General features: G+C 48.3%; 2 protein-coding genes across 3 annotated transcripts; one reads left to right on the forward strand and one right to left on the reverse strand.

The window, feature by feature from the left end:
• Positions 1-364: 364 nt before the first annotated feature.
• LOC112615621 (transmembrane protein 185A) lies at positions 365-8,903 on the reverse strand. The gene is made up of 4 exons (XM_025372432.1): positions 8,897-8,903; positions 4,078-4,278; positions 3,334-3,457; positions 365-2,060 (listed from the first exon to the last, which is right to left on the reverse strand). Exons 2-4 carry the CDS (start codon positions 4,225-4,227, stop codon positions 1,816-1,818), a joined length of 519 nt encoding a protein of 172 aa, XP_025228217.1. The 5' UTR covers positions 4,228-4,278; positions 8,897-8,903; the 3' UTR covers positions 365-1,815.
• A 1,139-nt stretch (positions 8,904-10,042) lies between these two features.
• Positions 10,043-15,535, forward strand: MAGEA11 (MAGE family member A11). Of its 2 annotated transcripts, none has more exons than XM_025372854.1 (5): positions 10,043-10,127; positions 10,294-10,431; positions 11,420-12,866; positions 13,894-13,964; positions 14,040-15,535. In XM_025372854.1, exons 3-5 carry the CDS (start codon positions 12,780-12,782, stop codon positions 15,064-15,066), a joined length of 1,185 nt encoding a protein of 394 aa, XP_025228639.1. In that variant the 5' UTR covers positions 10,043-10,127; positions 10,294-10,431; positions 11,420-12,779; the 3' UTR covers positions 15,067-15,535. The 2 variants fall into 2 exon arrangements, with proteins under 2 accessions (XP_025228639.1, XP_025228638.1); XM_025372853.1 differs by lacking the exon at positions 10,043-10,127 and having other exon boundaries at positions 10,329-10,431; positions 11,420-11,532; positions 12,771-12,866.
• Positions 15,536-17,135: the final 1,600 nt, after the last annotated feature.

The raw sequence follows: 17,135 nt of genomic DNA on the forward strand, positions 1-17,135 counted from the left end.
AGTCCTCAGCTGTTGACATGACTGGGGAGCAAACGAGGACCAGCAGCAGTAAAAGGACAGTGTCTGCTGCAGACTGTCTTAGCACCCGAGGAACACTCCAGAAAGCCTCCTAAGCAGTAACAAGTGTGGCACGGTGTAGCCCAGCCAACAGTGGCATCTGCGCAGCGTCCCCTCCTTCCCGCTACCCCATATATCCCTGGGAGCTGTGCACTCAAGGACTCATTCTAAAGGCTGTGTCCCAGCAGCCGCCAGCCTCACTCGGCTGCCTGTGCCAGCTAGAGATTTCTTTCCTCTGAGGCTGGCTGAGAGGGCCATTCCAGTTTCCTGGGCCATCCAGCAAATAAGATACACATCGTGCACATGGAAAACGAGGAACCAGTTTATTGAACAGCTTAAGAGAGCAAAAATAGTGGCTTTCGCTACATTTTTTTACACACTGAGCAGGAAAGGCTAAACCATCCTGCTCCCCCGTACCCCAAAAAGAGCAGGCTTGCTGGAGGCCAGTGCCAGGGGCGGAGTCATGTTCGCAGCAGAGTTGAATTAACCCCAAGTATGCCGGCGAGCAGTTGGTCGTGTTAAAACGCCACACTCTTCTCCTGGCTGAGAAGAACAATACTCATTTTTTACCCTTTTTTCAGCATAGGACCTATTTGTTTTCGGGAAGGAGGATGTTAAACTTGTAGCCTCCAGCACACGGCGGAACCTGCAGTGCTTGGAGAAACGGCACGCACACGTGAAAACATCGTGCCTACCCCAAAGCGTTCTTGTTGCTGGCAGGAGGGAAGCCTGAGACTTTCCCAAGCATAATCGTGACCCGCGTGGCCATTTCTGCTCTCAGCAACATTCTCCAGTGTTCCGGCTTCAAGCAGCGCTTGTCAGGTTTTAGGCTAGCCACTATTCTGAGAACGTCAGAAAAGCATGGACCATCTCTTGCTTGGCTTTGCTGTTCTGGCAATAGCAGCTACTACGTACCTGCATGAGTTCCAGGGCAGAAGTGGCAATGTCCCAGGAAGGCATGGCACCCCACTGGGGCGGGGTGGGTGTGCCACGGGTGTCCACTTCTGCAGCAGAAGGCATGTGCCTACAGCACAAGCTTGTAAAAAAATACTTGAACAGAAAATGCTGTACAGAACTAGGGGTTAACACCGCATATGAAGATGCTAAAACATTTGTATAAATACTCTGTATACAGGCATGGAGTCACTCCCGCAGAAAGGGCTCATCGGTGAGGCTATGAAAAAGTGCTGTCGGCATGCCCAAAGAGAAACTACTTCCACGGTAGGAACAGAAAAAAGGACTGTGCTGTGTCTAAACACGTGGTGCATCAGAGACATAGTTACAGTTCCTACTGACTGCGCCAGCTACGACCTGGGAGTGCTAAGGACCTGGGAGTGCTGAGCGAGCTGCAGGAGATCAGCCCCGTAGAGAAACATTTCTAAACAACACTTTTGATTGGGATTTCAGCACCGTGTAGACAGATGTTCCTTTTGGGGACCTGGTAAGCAGCCATCCCCCGGTGGGTCTGACGAGGAAGAGGGGTACCTGGAGCCCCTCCCAGACAGATGGAAATCCCGCCCCTGTTCTCACACTCTTCCTGGCATCCACATCTGCTGGCACACACCCCTGTCACCTGCCACTTCCACGTCCCGTCGTGGTGAGTGGCTGATAGGCGCAGGATGCAAACAAGGCATGAGACGGACGTACCTGGAGACCCAGCTCCAGTACTGGTTCTGGTTTGTGGGGTGAACGAGGGGGCAGAGGAAGGTGGAGAGAGCGCGTCGCAGTCCACTTTAGCTCTGTCCCCGGAAGTGGCATCTAATCTGGCATTTCGATATTTAATTTGGGAGGTGGGAGCACATACTTCCCAGGGCTCTGGGTAATGACCACCCTGGCCTTCTTTCGAAACATGGGTGCGATTTTAGGAGGCTCCGGAACTGGGGTCTCTTCGGTTTCTTCATTATCTTCGTGATGGAGATCATAGGAAATATTTCCATATTCTCGTAGAAATGGGAAGATTTCAAGCAGAAACTGACAGAAATCTTTGCGGATACCAAACCACCCTGAAAAATAAGAATTTTTTGTTTCACACACGAGCTCAACTGACCTTCCTGTTAACTTTCTTTCCATAACAAGAAGTTTCACTCCTACAACGTCATAATATACTTTATCCAGACTCCTGAGTCACAAAGCCTGAACAGGGCTTGAGTACCCAAAATGGGGGAGAAGTACAAATGCTAGCTCTGTGGTTGTCTGAGTGAGGTTCCCGGACTGGCAGGGACAGCGTCCCCGGGGTCTATTTAGGGATGCCGTTCTCGGGCCCCAGTCCAGACTTCCAGAAACTGAGTCGGGCTAGGGTGGACTCCAGCGGTCCCCTTTTTCTGGCCCTTTTGCGATTCTGCTGGGTGCCCAAGTTTGAGAACTACTGCTCCAGGGAGTCTCAAAATATCTGTGGTGCGTAGACTATGGTGTCTTCCGCTAATCTTCTCCAGCCAGGATAAACTCATGGATGACAGTGCCACCCAAAAACACGATTTCCATTACCCTCTAGAATCTGCGAGGGCAGTAGTCATGCATGGGTCCTGGCCAGGAGGGGGCCTGAACTCATGGAGCCACCTTAAAGCCACTTTCCCAGTCCCAGTGCTACTGGAGTGTCAGCTCGGTGCAGGCCCTCCCTGCTCCCGGCAGGGCAGAGGCACAAACAGCAAGCATAGCCTGGGCTGCTGGGCTGCAGTGAGGCCCGGCCCCCAAACCCACTGGCTTTCCGAAGGGCAGTGCTCTGGGCTTCCATGCCATGGAGCTCACAGCCTCGCCAGGAAGGCACCCTCTGCAGAGATCATTTTGGCAGTGTCTGCCTCAGCAAGCAGATGGAGGGGAATAGAGTGCTAGCAAGGCAAGACAGGCAAGGCTCAGGTGATGGCAGCAAGGATATGGGGGAGGCAGAGGGGCCAACAGGGACCTAGGATGAATCCCAGGGTTTGGGTGGGAGACGTGGATTTTCCATCAAACCCTCACAGGCCTGGGAAAAATCTATCTTGATCCCCATTTTGCAGAGGAGGGAACGGGATCTCTGAGAAGTTGCCTGCCTTGTCTGGTTCTACCTCAAATGGCAGCGTGCACTGCGAGAAAAGTCCCAGTGCAGGCCAGCGGAACACCGGAGTTATGGCATGCCCTTCCCTTAGAGGGTCCCAGAATTTCCTCAGCCCTCGCTTTCCCACACAAGCTTCTAAATTGGGGCCCTCGGAGATTCATCCCTTCCTAGACTTCTATCCATCCCCCACCCCATGGTCCCACCCCACACACACACCAAGGACTTCTCAAATGCTGAGTACATACAGTGGTTTCCTCCCTTCTGTCCAAATGTGGTTGCCATCAGCGTGATCAACGAGAGCCAAAGGGGGACAAAAATCGGGATGCAGGAGAAGGCATTGTGGCCATCCAGTTTGTGAACCAGCAGAATCTAAAGAGACATAGTCCCTGTTGATGCCAACATCGAAAATGGATAGAGGCGGAAGCCAGACCTCATTAGGCAGCTCCTCCCCACCACCCCACCCCCACATGGGCTCCCAGAAGAAGGAACATCAGCACCGCAGGAAAAGGCAGGAAACCACCCATCCATGGGGAAAACTCCAAATGAGCTTTTATGTCCCTCCTCAGAGCTCAGCAGTAGCCTCTCCACTTGAAAAGTTCCCAATGCCAACAGTTTTATGGCAAACTCTTCCCAGTGTTTGTTCTAAGGAGTCAACAGCTCCCATTCTAGAATTCTCCATGCGACTCCAATACATAAATCCGGCATCCAACTCTGCTTTTCCAAAGTGGAAACTGGAGCCATACAGAGGCACCATGGCTAAAAACGGTGCACTCTTCTCCCTGCCAGGCCCACACACTGCCCCCAAGAGAAAGGAAGGGTGCTTTCCTTTCTCCAAATCTCCCTCCCAGAGATGGCCGTGTTCTCTCCCCTCTCCTGGAGTGGGCTCACTGTGAGCTTGACGGACAGAGGCTGCCTTTCCAGGGGTGCAGAATCCTGTCAGGGGAAGCGCAAGCTTCAGGGGCTGAAGAGGCTTCCCGTGGAACGCTTACCTCAAACGTAAGAAGGGGCACGACGATGGTCATCCAGCTCAGGGCCATGGTTATGTGTGTCCTGCGCTGCTCGGCAATCACATCCATAGAGCGCAAGAACAAGACGGACCACACGATGTAGTAGAGGACCACCAGGCACAGAAAAGACATGAGAATCCACAGCGGGACACACACAACCTGGGAGTGGGGGAGAGAAGAAGTCTCTTTAGAGCTTCCCACCCGGCCTCTGATGGAAGGCACCTTTAGCACCTTGCTGTGTCTCTCCAGTTAAGGCGGTCCCTCCCGCGAGCTGAATAAGGACGTTCTACCTCCCAGGACTGCTGCGAGGATCGCTCAGGACGGAAAAGGTATGGTATGTTCACTATGGGGCCTGCTGCCACCGTTTATGACACAAACGCTCAGTGAGTCCTCAGTCCCTCTTCTTTTGGGTGACAGACAGCCCTGCATCTGGCTCCGCAGCCTCTACTCTTCCAGAGGCCCACCCTCTCACACTCGCTCAGGCTCCCCCAGGCTCTGCTGCCATCACAGCTTCCCAGGAAACGGGACACAGCTGTCACCCTGTGCACACACACAAGATCTCACCCCAACAGACTCTCTTCACAGCCAACATTCCCACAGCCTACTGAGGGTACTTTGGCAACACAAATGGGAAAGGGCTCCCCGGAAAGTGTGGCTGCCTGGGCTCCTAAGGATCCCTAACCTCACCCCTACCAAGTTAGTGAGCTTGACAGGTTGATGCTGGATACAGGTTGATGCTGGATACATAGGGCTGCCGGGTCCCTGCCTCCACGGCAAGGGTGCATTCCAAGTATGTTGCTGTCGTACCAGGTAGACCTTGTCTCATCCACACACAAGCCCAGAGGATGAGTTCTGGGGGCGCCACTTGGCCAAGGCTCCCCTGTGACACGTCGTCACCCTCCTGCCCTGCCCTCTGGGACGACACTTCTCTGTTCTCCCTTTTTATTAATTATCTATCATACAGTAGGAAAAGTGACTGTCTTCCTTTAGTGTGCGTTCCCTGAGTATTCACACAAGTGTAGATTCGCACAGCCATAGACAGGATGCGGAAGAAGTCTGTCACCCTGCAAAACTCTCTCGTGCTGTCCCTCCACTATCACACTGTCCCACCATTAGCCCGGCAAACACTGATCTGTTCTCTGTCACTGTACTTTTGTCTCTGCTGGAACTTTATGTAGATGGCATCGCAAGACAAGTAACCTGTTGAGAGTAGCTTCCCGCCATCAACATAATATCTGTAATGAGATTCATCCAAGTTGTTCCCTCCCTGTATCCACAGGTCATTCCCTCTCATTGCTGAGTGGTATACCATTGTATGAATGCCTACAGTTTGTTTATCTGACTGTCTGCTGAGGGTGGCTTGTGAAAACCAAACAAGGATCCGCCATCCAAAATGGAATCAAGACTGCTACAAACACTGGTGTGTGGGTTTCTACAAGGCTGCGTGCTTTCACTTCTGTAGGGTAAATCTTATACCCAGGAGTGGGGCAGCGAAGTCGCATGGTAAGTGCGCTTTTAACTGCATCAGAGACTGTCAAACCATTTTCTACATTGCCTGTACCATCTGCCTTCCCTCCAGTAATGTTGGAGTGTCCCAGTTCCTCTGCATTCTCCCAGGCACGTGGCCTTGTTGGTGTTGTTGAGTTTCGCATTCTGAAGCCACGTGTGTCGGGCCCTCATCCTGGTTGTAGTTTGTCTTCCCTAACCTGTAATGGTGTTGAGCATCTTTTCCTAAGCTTTTTCACCATGCGTATATCCCCTTCACAAATTGTCAACTCTTTTGCCAATTTTTAGGTGTTTCTTTTTGCAGTTTTGAGTTTTTAAGGGTTCTCTGTATGTTGTGGGTGCAAGTCAATGTTTTGATGTGTGCTTTGCAAACATTTTCTCCCAGTCTGTGGACTGTCTTTGTTTTATTTTATTTTTATTTTGAGAAAGTCCAAATTTATTTATTTATTTGGTTCTAGGACTGGGGCCTAGGAAATACAAGGTGAGATTAGCATTTTGTGGTGCCAGAAAATAAAGAAGTGCTTAAGAAATGATGCGGTATATAAAAAGGGCATAGGAACTTCCAAAGACTAAAAGGGCTCCCAAAAGCTGGAAAATTTGAGCAACAATATAAGTAATGATAGCATCGAATTATAAGCAATAGAATAAAATAACAATTTAGATTTTTCTCAGGTATAAGCATGGATTATCTCTTCATTTATTTAGATGTTTTCAAATTTTTCTGTCATATTTTGTAGTTTTCAGTATACAGGTCTTACAAATTTTTAACTAAATGCATTCCAAAGTACTTTATATTTTGCTATTCATAAAGCACGTGCTTTTTGTCATTTTCATGTGTTTGCTGTCAGTATAGAGATATAGTATTAATTTCTGTATATTAAAAGTGTATAACCGTGGTATATTCACTTATTAAATGCAGTTTTGCTTTTTTCTTTGTAGAATCCTTAGGATTTTTCAGACTGACCATCATGTTGTTTGTCGTAAAGACCATTGTATTTCTTCCTTTTAAATCATGTTTTTCGTTCCTTTCTCTTGCTGCATTGCAATAGTTTGAACCTCTAATAGAAAAAGTTGAGGAGAAGTATGATATTTGTTATTTTTGCCTTGATTCTGACCTTAGATGGAAAGCATTCAGTGTTTCATCATTAAGCATATTCTTAGCTCTAGGTTTTCTTTTTTGCAGATTTCCTTTAATGAATTGATAATGCTCATATATATTTTTAATTTGCTGAGAATTTTAAAAAATGAAATGTGTTGAAATTTTCAAATGATTCTCTGAATTTAATGGTCATTAGATCTTCTTTGTTCTTAGTGATTTTCTGTTTTTTTCTAACAATTATAGGAATCTTATATAGGTCCTAAATTTAGGTCTACATAAAGAAAGAATACCAGAGAAGAAATAAATAAAAGTAAAATAAAATGCTTTCTTATTCTTAACTGACCTAAAATGTAACTATTTAATTAAATTAATAATAGTAACAATGTATCAGACAATTAGTGTATATGGATAAACGAAATAAATGATTGTAATGGTAATGTTTCAAGCAATGCAACGAAGGAATTGAGTATACTCTTTTATAAGGTATCTATACTACATATGAAGCAGTATAGTGTTATTTTATGGCATGTTATTAAAATATATATTATAAACTCTAAGACAAAGACTAATTTCTTAAAAAAGATGTGTATTTTACGTGTACTGAATGCTCTATAAAGTGAAAGAAGACAGAAAAAGAAGAGGAATAAAGAAAAATTAAATACTTAGAAAACAGTTACATACATGGTAGATATTAATGCAATTATATTAATAATCACTTTAAGTTTGAATGGTCTAAATACACCAATAAAAGACAGATTGTCAGAATTAACAAAAAATAATACTGAGGAACATGTTGTTTATAAGAAACCCATTTTAAATTATAAGGACTCACATAAGTTCAATGTAAGGAGGTTGAAAAAGGTATTCTAACACCAACAAAAGAAAGCTGGAATAGCTACATTAATTTCATATTTAGAGTGTCTAAAGTTAAAAAAAAACAGACAATATCAATTGCTGGCAAGGATGCTGAGCAAAGAGAATCACTCATTGCTGGTGGGAATGCAAATAGTACAGTCACTCTGGAAGACAGTTTGTGAGTTTCTTAAAAAGTTGAACATAGTATTACCATGTGATTCAGAGAACACACCCCTAGGTATTAACCCAAGTAATTTGAAATTTTATTTCTACACAAAATCTTGCACATAAATTTTATCATAGCTGATTTTATGACTGTCAATAATGGAATAAACTAAGTTGTTTTTCAGTAGGTGAATGGACAAACAAACTGTGGTACAACCACTTAATAGAATACTATTAATCAATAAAAAGAAATGAGCTATCAAGCTTTATTAGTCTGTTTTCATGCGGCTGATAAAGACATACCTGAGCCTGGGAAGAAAAAGAGCTTTTATTGGATTTACAGTTCCAGATGGCTGGGGAGGCCTCAGAATCATGGCAGGAGGCAAAAGGCACATCTTACATGGCAGTGGTAAGAGAAAAAAAATGAGGAAGAAGCAAAAGTGGAAACCCCTAATAAACCCATCAGATCTCATGAGACTTATTCACTATCACGAGAATAGCATGGGAAAGACCAGCACCCATGATTTAATTACCTCCCCCTGGGCCCCTCCCACAATACATGGGAATTTTGGGAGACACAATTCAAGTTGAGATTTGGGTGGTGATACAGCCAAACCATATCACAAGCCATACAAAGACATGGATAAATATTAAATGCCTATCCCTAAGTGAAAGAAACCAGCCTGAAAAGTTTAAATAGTGTATGATGATACAATTTATTTGGTATTCTGGAAAAGGCAAAACTATAGAGACAGTAAAAAGATCAGTTGCTTCCAGGGGTTGGGTGGGTGAGGGGGAAGGATTGAATAGGGTAAGCACAGGGGATTTATTAGGGTGGTGAAGCTATCCCATATGATACTGTAATGGTGAATATAACACTATGGATTTGTCAAAATGCTCACAATAATTGTGACCCCTAATGGATGCAAATATAAAAAAAAAATTTAGAAGGTCTGAATATCGCAGGAAAGAATGGACAATATGACGAAACAGAATAACTATATTACAAACATATGAAACAACCTCTTTAATGAATATCAAGAGAAAAGGTGCTGGCATAAGTAACTGTGGAAGTGAGTAGAACCTGTAAGAATAAAGTTAGAAGGAACTCAACACTCCAGAAAAGAAGGGCCCTCCAGGATTCTGGCTGTTGCCGATTGTCAGTCCTAGGACAACCCTGGCAAGAGGCTGGATGTGGCACGCTCTCACTTCTGCAGTGGGATGAGAGTGGGGCTTCAGGGAGGTAAGGCCGTGGTCTGAAATGCAGAACTCGGATAATCAAGGGCTAGGTTTGGGATAGGAGTCAAATGAGTGTAAAACAGTGGTTTGAATAGAAAAACAGCTGGGAGGGAAGAGAATGAGTTGGTCTTTCACTCAAATTTCAAGATCTTTGAGCTGCATCCAGATGGGGAAGATTCTCGCACACCCAAATTAAATAATAGGCCATCTTGGAGGGAAATTTTACTAACTTTTATTCACAAAGCTTCAATTTTGACTAATTTGGTATTACATGTTCTATTGAGCTGCATATTCTCTGAGATATTTTAGATAACAACAGAAGTAATTCCCAAAGGAGATTATAGTAAGATATGGTCTAAAAACAATATTTGAAAACTACCATTTATTAAATATTCAGTATACACCAGGCACTGTGTCAGTGTCAGGTGATTTAATACATTTCTTACATTACAACAGTCTTACAAAAAAATGATCTAGCAAACAGAGTCTTGTTGTCCCCTGTTCTTGGCTCTACGGGGACCTCATCACGGGTGGCTCTAAGTGGCAAGCTCACTTGTACCACAGGCAGGAAGTTAGGGAACCCCCAGAGAGATGAGGTCTTGGTGTAAAGGGCAGAGGTCTGCTCATCTCAGGGATTGGGAATTGAGGAATGGCAGGCCCCAGCAGGAGTAAAGATAAATAACCCACAGGAGGACTTTGGAATCCCCGTCCCAGAAGCGACAGGGCCAGCCTCTAGCTGTGGTTGGGGAAGAGCCCCTGTAGGAAGGTGTGGGTCTTCTCCCAGAGGTCACTACAATCACAGGTGCCAGAGACCCCCAGGAAGCACCTAGCCTGGGGCCCGCAGCCATTCTCTGCAAGGAGTGCAGTTGGCAAATGCTCAGAGGTGACTGAAACAGAGCATCTCCTACCCATCACTTCATCAAAGAGCTGGGAGCCAGGAGGAGGAGTCCCCTGAGCGAGAAGTGAAGGTTCACTCTCTCCACATAGAGGGGCCACAGAATCCAGCTCGGTCCCTCCTGTCAGCCCTGAAAGACCTTGGCAATGTTGTCCCCCGACCTCACACCTCACCCTCACTGCCACCTCAGGGAACTCAGAGTCAGAGACTTGGTCTGAGGAGAGGAGACACCATTGGCAGAGGACAGAGCTCCAGGCTCTGCAAGGAATCAAGGTCAGAAACCTGAGGGAGGATTCAGGCACCTCCATGACCCTCGACCACATCTACACCCCTGGCCACTACTCTTCTCCCCGCCCCGCCCCCACACAGGCAGAATCGAGTACTCTTCCCCCTGCCCCGACCTCAGTAGAATCCAGTACCGCCACTGCTGTCAATCCAGGGAAGCTCCAGGCGTGCGGGCCAGATGTGACCTCCATTGGCTTCCGCCTCTGGGATCTGAGAGAAGCGAACGCGTCTTTCTGAGGGGTGTCTTGAGAGTGGCAGAGGGCAGCGGGCCCAGGCTCTGTGAGGAGGCAAGGTGAGAGCTGAAGGAGGACTGAGGAGGCCTCCTCCCCAGATAGACGGCCCCAGATAATCCATAGCCAACCCTGGAGCCAGCCCTGAGACAAGGGGCGACCAAATTGTCAGGCTGAGACAATCCCCCACCTCAGTGCCCAAGGAGACTCTGGGAGTCGAATCTATGGTGTGACCCGGGCAGAGACAGTTCCATAAAGGGTGGGGCCCCGGCCTTTCCAGACATCAACATCAGGACTCTGAGAAATTATGGAGAGGTTCCACCCCATGCTGATAGAGGGGCCCCAGAGTCCATCCTTGTCCCTGCAGTTAACGCAAAGGACCTCCCGGCTTGGTGCTGTGGACTTGCACATTAGGGGGTCAGAGAGAAGTGACAGCCAGGTTCTGAGGGGTGGCTTGTGATCCGCTGAGGGCAGCAGGCCCAGGCTCTGTGAGGAGGCAAGATGAGATGCTGAGGGAGGACTGAGGACACCCCCTCCCCAGATAGAGGACCCCAAATAATCCAACACCGCCTCTGCTGCCAGGCCTGGATCACCCCACGGGGACGGACTTCTCAGTCTGGGCCGTCCCCTCCCGCCACCCCCCTCGGCTTCTGTCCCCCGCCGCTTAAGCCTCAGGGGACTTTGGGGTCAGAGCTTGGTGTGACCAGGGCAGTGCTGGTTAGGAGAGGGCAGGGCCCAGGTTCTGCCAGGCATCAAGGTCAGGACCCTGAGGGAAGGCTGAGGCCCCACAGAGCGAGGCTCCCTCTCTGCTGTCAGCCCTGGGAAGTTCCTGGCATGGCCGCTAGGCATATGGTTTCTGATTTCCGCATCCTGGGCTGACAGAGGGAAGGAGCTTGGTATCATGAGAACGACCTAGAGGGAGCACAGACAGGGCCCAGTCCCTGCTGGGAGGCGAGGGAGGCCTGAGGGACAACTGAAGGGACCCAGCACCCCAGGACGGCTCCCCCTCCGCCACCCCGCCGTCTCAGACTGAGGTGCCTCTTCATTCAGCCTTGAGAATCTGAGGAATGGAGACTCAGATCCGCAGAGAGGGTCTCGGGTGCAGCCCTGCCAGCATCAAGAGGAAGAAGAAGAAGGAGGACTCAGGACACCTTGGACTCCAGGTCAGTAGGGACCTTGGCCCTTGGAGTTCTAAGGCACAGTGGCCACAAGTGGTGCATCCTCACTCTGCCTTTGTGGTGTCAGAGAGGAGTGGGTTGTGGTCTGAGGAGTGGGGCCTCAGGTGAACCCAGTGGGGAGTCCCAGAGCACTGAGGGAGGACTCAGGCAACCAATTATCCCTGAGGTAGAAAACCTGCCCCTGCCATCAGTCGTTGGAGGCCCCAGGCAGGACTCTAGGAAAGAGAGGCAGCTCCCCACTTCCTAGTTGGAGTTCTCTGGGAGATGGTGGTCTTGGCCTGCAAAATTCATCCACAGTTCAGCAGGAGAGACATGGATAGGCCTTGTCAGGAGTAAATCTGAATACCTGGAGGACACCCAGAGAGAGGAGGCACCCCTGAATCTGCTCCATCTGTCACCCTTTGGCATCCCATGCAGGGGTGTCCGTGTAGTGCCCCTTCACTTTCTGCCTCCCACATCTCAGAGAGGTGGGGCCCTTGGCCTGAGGCGGGTCCTCAGGTCAGCAGAGGGATACACACCTGGTCAGCACAGGGTGGAGTCCAGGATCTACCAGTAGTCAAGGAGAGGAAAATTGATGAAGACTGAAGGTAAGAATGTACCCTCCCGCGTGCCAAAGAAAAAAGGACCTCACAAATCCCAGCTTCCCCTGTTTTCATCCCTGGGAGGCCCCAGGTAGGGGAGGCATGTGCCGTGCTCACAATTCTGCCACCAGGTTGGGGGTGGCACCTTGCTCATGGAGGTGAGCACCTTGTTTCAAGGGGGTGATGACAGGTCAGCAGGTGGAGCCACACCTGGTCAGCAGAGGGAGGAGTCCCAGGATCTTTAGGACTCAAGGTGTGTGTGTCCCCTTTGTGAGGACTGGGGGTATCTCCATCCCATGATGAAGGGATCCCACAGAGTCTCTCTATCCCCTGTGGTTGGCTGTATGGGGACCTGATCATGGGTGGCCCCAAGTGGCAAGCTCACTTGTACCACAGGCAGAAAGTTGGGAAACATTCAGGGAGATGAGGTGTTGGTGTAAAGGGATATGTCTGCTCATCTCAGGGGTTGGGAGTCAAGGAAGGACAGGCCCCGGCAGAAGTAAAGTTGAAAAACCCACAGGAGGACTTTGGAATCCCCACCCCAGAACCGAAGGAGCCAGCTTCTGCTGTCAGCTCTGGACAACCACATGACGAGGTGATGGGACGTGGGGCCCCTTACTTCTGTTTTGGAATCTCGGGCAGGTGAGCACTATGTTCTCAGAGGACGACTTCCAGTCAACAGAAGGAGCCCCATCTGGTCCTCAAATACAGTGGTCCCAGGATCTGCCAAGAGTCCAGGTGAGAAACCTGAGGGAGGATTGAAGATTGCCCCTGGCCAGAACACAGAGGAGGGCCACATAGAAATCTGCTCTGCCCCTGCTGTCTCCCCAGAGAGCATGGGCAGAACTATCTGCTGAGACCCCTCTCTTATACTGGGATCATTGGTCTCAGGGAGCAGAGGCATTGGTCTGAGAGGGCTGCAGTTAGGTCAGCAGCGGGAGGGTCCCAGGCATGACCAGAATCAAGGTGGGAGCTGACGGGACCGCACTTACCAAAAACATGGGACCCAGCCCTTTCCTGCCCCTTCTGTTTGCCATGGGAAGTCGCTGGGATCATGGGTGTTTCTGTTTCCCTGATTTCCTCTTCTGGTATCTCCTGGAGGTAGAGTTGGGTTTAAGGAGATGGCCTCAGGTCAACAGAGGGAGGGTCCCAGGCCAAGATAGGCATCAAGATGGGGACCAAGCAGGCTCCTTACCCCAGGACACATGGACCCAGCTGACTGTCACCATCTCTTGCTGTCCTTCCTGGGTAGCCTTGTGTACATGTGGGCAGATGTGTATCCCCACATGTCCTCTTTCATATTAGGAAAGAGCTATGGATCTGAGAGTTTCTCAGGTCAGGAGAGGTGTGTCTTCCAGGCCCTGGCAGGAGAAAGTTGAGGGCCCTGAACACAGAGGGGACCATCCACTCCAAAAAAGTGAGAAACTCACAGAGTTTGGCCCGCCTTTCTGACTGTGCTGGCGTGCCAGGATAGGTGCTTGCAGTGTGCAGCCTGAGGGCCCCATGATTCCTCTTCCAGAAGCTCCAAAAACCGAGCAGTGAGGCCTTGGTCTCAGGCAATGTCTTCAGGTCTCAGAACACAGGAAGCCCAGGCAGTGCCAGCAGTCTAGATGAGATGTTCACCCTCAACCTGCAAATGGCCCCACCTGCCCCAGTACAGTGAGGGACCCCCCGCTTGCAGTCTCACCTGCCCTACCTCAGTCCTGGAGCCTCCTGCTCTGATGTCCAGCTGCATCTTGAGCAGCCTTCTCATTTCCTTTTTCAGGTTTTTAGAGAACAGGCCAACCAAGAGGACAGGAGCCCCAGGAGGACCCAGAGGATCACCAGAGGAGAAGTGTAAGTAGGCCTCTGTGAGATTCTCCATGGTTCATACCTCATCTGAGTCTGCTCTCACACTCCCTCTCTCCCCAGGCTGTGGGGCCCCATCACCCAGATCTTTCCCACAGTTTGGCCTGCTGACCTAACCGGAGTCATCATGCCTCTTGAGCAAAGGAGTCAGCACTGCAAGCCTGAGGAAGGCCTTCAGGCCCAAGAAGACAACCCGGGCTTGGTGGGTGGCGCACAGGCTCTCCAAGCTGAGGAGCAGGAGGCTGCCTCCTTCTCCTCTACTCTGAATGTGGGCACTCTAGAGGAGGTGCCTGCTACTGAGTCACCAAGTCCTCCCCAGAGTCCTCAGGGGGAGTCCTCCTCTCCCACTGCCATGGACTCCATCTTTGGGAGCCTGTCTGATGAGGGCTCCAGCAGCCAAGAAGAGGAGGGGCCAAGTACTTCGCCCGACCTGATAGACCCTGAGTCCTTTTCCCAAGATATACTACATGACAAGATAATTGATTTGGTTCATTTATTGCTCCGCAAGTATCGAGTCAAGGGGCTGATCACAAAGGCAGAAATGCTGGGGAGTGTCATCAAAAATTATGAGGACTACTTTCCTGAGATATTTAGGGAAGCCTCTGAATGCATGCAACTGCTCTTTGGCATTGACGTGAAGGAAGTGGACCCCACTAGCCACTCCTATGTCCTTGTCACCTCCCTCAGCCTCTCTTATGATGGCATACAGGGTGATGAGCAGAGCATGCCCAAGTCTGGCCTCCTGATAATAGTCCTGGGTGTGATCTTCATGGAGCGGAACTGCGTCCCTGAAGAGGTTATGTGGGAAGTCCTGAGCATTATGGGGGTGTATGCTGGAAGGGAGCACTTCCTCTTTGGGGAGCCCAAGAAGCTCCTCACCCATGATTGGGTGCAGGAAAAGTACCTGGTGTACCGGCAGGTGCCCGGCACTGATCCTGCATGTTATGAGTTCCTGTGGGGTCCAAGGGCCCACGCTGAGACCAGCAAGATGAAAGTTCTTGAGTACATAGCCAATGCCAATGGGAGGGATCCCAGTTCTTACTCATCCCTGTATGAAGATGCTTTGAGAGAGGAGGAAGAGGGAGTCTGAGCATGAGATGCAACCAGGGCCAGTGGGCAGGGAAACGGGCCAATGCATGCTTCAGGGACACACCCAGCAGTTTCCCTGCCCTGTGTGAAATCAGTCCCATTCTTCCCTCTGTGTTTTATGGAGAAGTCAGTGTTATCAGTAGTAGAAGGCACAGTGAATGGAAGGGAACACATTGTATACCGCTTTTAGGTTTCTCTTCCATACGGTGACTTGGAGATTTCTTTTTGTGTCCTTTTGGTAATTTTCAAATAGTGTTCCTTTAATAAAAGTTTTAGTTAGCTTCAACATCTATGTATGTGGATGATGCTGACCACACATGTAGTTTTGCTTATCCATTTCAAGTGCAAGAGTTTGCCATTTTGTAAAACATTTTGGGAAATCTTCCATCTTGCTGTGATTTGCAATAGGTATTTTCTTGGAGAATGTAAGAACTTAGCAATAAAGTTGAACTGGTGTTGTGAAACAGAAATAAAAGGAGAAGGTCATTAATTCTTGTCTTATCCATGTTCATCTGTTGTTCTATGAAATTTTATCACACACGCACACACACACACGTGTATACATATATATATATACACATATATACATATATATACACACACACATACATATATATATATATATATATATCTCAAGCAAATGCAGTTTCCTATTGAGTTGCAGATTCTCTGAGATGTCCTGGACAATAAGAAATATTCCAAAGGAGAGAATGGTAGCACCTGGGGTCAGAATAATACTAGAAATGGCTGTCAATCATTAAATATTCAATATATTCCAGGCATTGTCCCCGGTGTTTTAATACTTTTCCTACATTATAACAGTCCTACAAATAATGGTCTATCGAACCCATTTTCCAAATGAAGAACCTGAGTCTCATAGTGCTTGGTACCTTTCCCAAGATCATATGGCTGAAAAATCATAAGGTTGGTCTGGGTCCATCTAGCTCCCATTCTATTCTCACTCTTCCCAGCCTGAAGTACACCTCTGTCCCTTAATTCATTTGTCTTCTCAGTACTGCATAATATCTCTCAAGTGGCCAAAAGAAGGACCCTGTGGACATGGTACTGAAAGCAGGCCTATAAAAGGAAGGTGACAATGAGAATGAAACACAATCTGGGGATAGTCTGTGGGCTTTATTAACCTAGAGTCCTCCTGCCTGAGCCCTAGGGTTCCTGAGAGCTGACTCCACCCAGGTTCAGGAATTTCTGTCCAGCCCTTGCACTTTCGCACATCATAGGGGCCTTCCCTTGTTCACCCCCATGTGCTTTCCCTTCCGATTGGAATATGAACTGCTGCCTGCTCCTCCCTGCTTGCTGTGGAGGCTGAGCAGAAACACCTTCTCTCCCATTTACACTTGCCGTCATCCGGTCTGTGTGTCTAAATGCACTCTCAAACTTTTCTAAATAGGGGGTGAGTGGAATGTGATCTAGCACATGATCTACTATTCTTAGATATAAAGTTAGAGAGAGACTTTTTGAAACTACCTTGATATTTGCAATGGGAATTTAATGGGATATTTTATTTGAAACTGGTCACTGAATACATACAAAGATGAATGAGCTTATCTTGGTGGTCAAAAACCAAGGTCTCCCTCATAAGCTGGAGATGAGGAAAGAACATGGAAATCACTGTGGAGTCAACATCTACTAAGGCTGAACTCCTAAAACCCCAGAGTTTCCCAGGAGGTGAAAAATGCTTCCTTGGTGGGCACACTAGTTTGAATTTATAAAGAACAATTAAACAAGCTTCTACTTTTTCTTGTCTAGTGCTTGCCCCACAGGAAAATATGGGCTTTCAGTGTGCCTAAAGACATCGACAGGTGTTCAGGTGTGTGGAGGGTAGCAGAAACTCACAGGTTAAGATTTTGACCAGGAATCCAATGGAGGAAAAATTTTACACCTATAAAGATTTTAGAGGTTATTTCAAAGTGCAGTGCAGAAAAGTGATATTGAGTGAAGAAAAGGGACCCTTTCTGCTGAGGTTTACAATACCCTTTGAAAATTAAGTGTCATCCTGCATTTGAAAGCACCTGTCACACAGGAGGCACTTGAAAAAGGTGGACAATTTCC

The sequence above is a fragment of the Theropithecus gelada genome, chromosome X, assembly GCF_003255815.1.
Source record: "Theropithecus gelada isolate Dixy chromosome X, Tgel_1.0, whole genome shotgun sequence".
In the NCBI taxonomy this organism is placed as follows: domain Eukaryota; kingdom Metazoa; phylum Chordata; class Mammalia; order Primates; family Cercopithecidae; genus Theropithecus; species Theropithecus gelada.

Excerpts from the sequence above, each read along its gene's own strand:
- MAGEA11 (XM_025372853.1), top strand. The coding sequence starts at position 11,437 with ATGGAGACTCAGATCCGCAGAGAGGGTCTCGGGTGCAGCCCTGCCAGC. Across the intron at positions 12,867-13,893 it reads AGGATCTGCCAAGAGTCCAG|GTTTTTAGAGAACAGGCCAA; the intron begins GTGAGAAACCTG and ends TTCCTTTTTCAG. Across the intron at positions 13,965-14,039 it reads AGGATCACCAGAGGAGAAGT|GCTGTGGGGCCCCATCACCC; the intron begins GTAAGTAGGCCT and ends CTCTCTCCCCAG.
- LOC112615621 (XM_025372432.1), bottom strand. The coding sequence starts at position 4,227 with ATGTCTTTTCTGTGCCTGGTGGTCCTCTACTACATCGTGTGGTCCGTC. Across the intron at positions 3,458-4,077 it reads TGCCCCTTCTTACGTTTGAG|ATTCTGCTGGTTCACAAACT; the intron begins GTAAGCGTTCCA and ends ATGTCTCTTTAG. Across the intron at positions 2,061-3,333 it reads ACAGAAGGGAGGAAACCACT|GGTGGTTTGGTATCCGCAAA; the intron begins GTATGTACTCAG and ends CTTATTTTTCAG.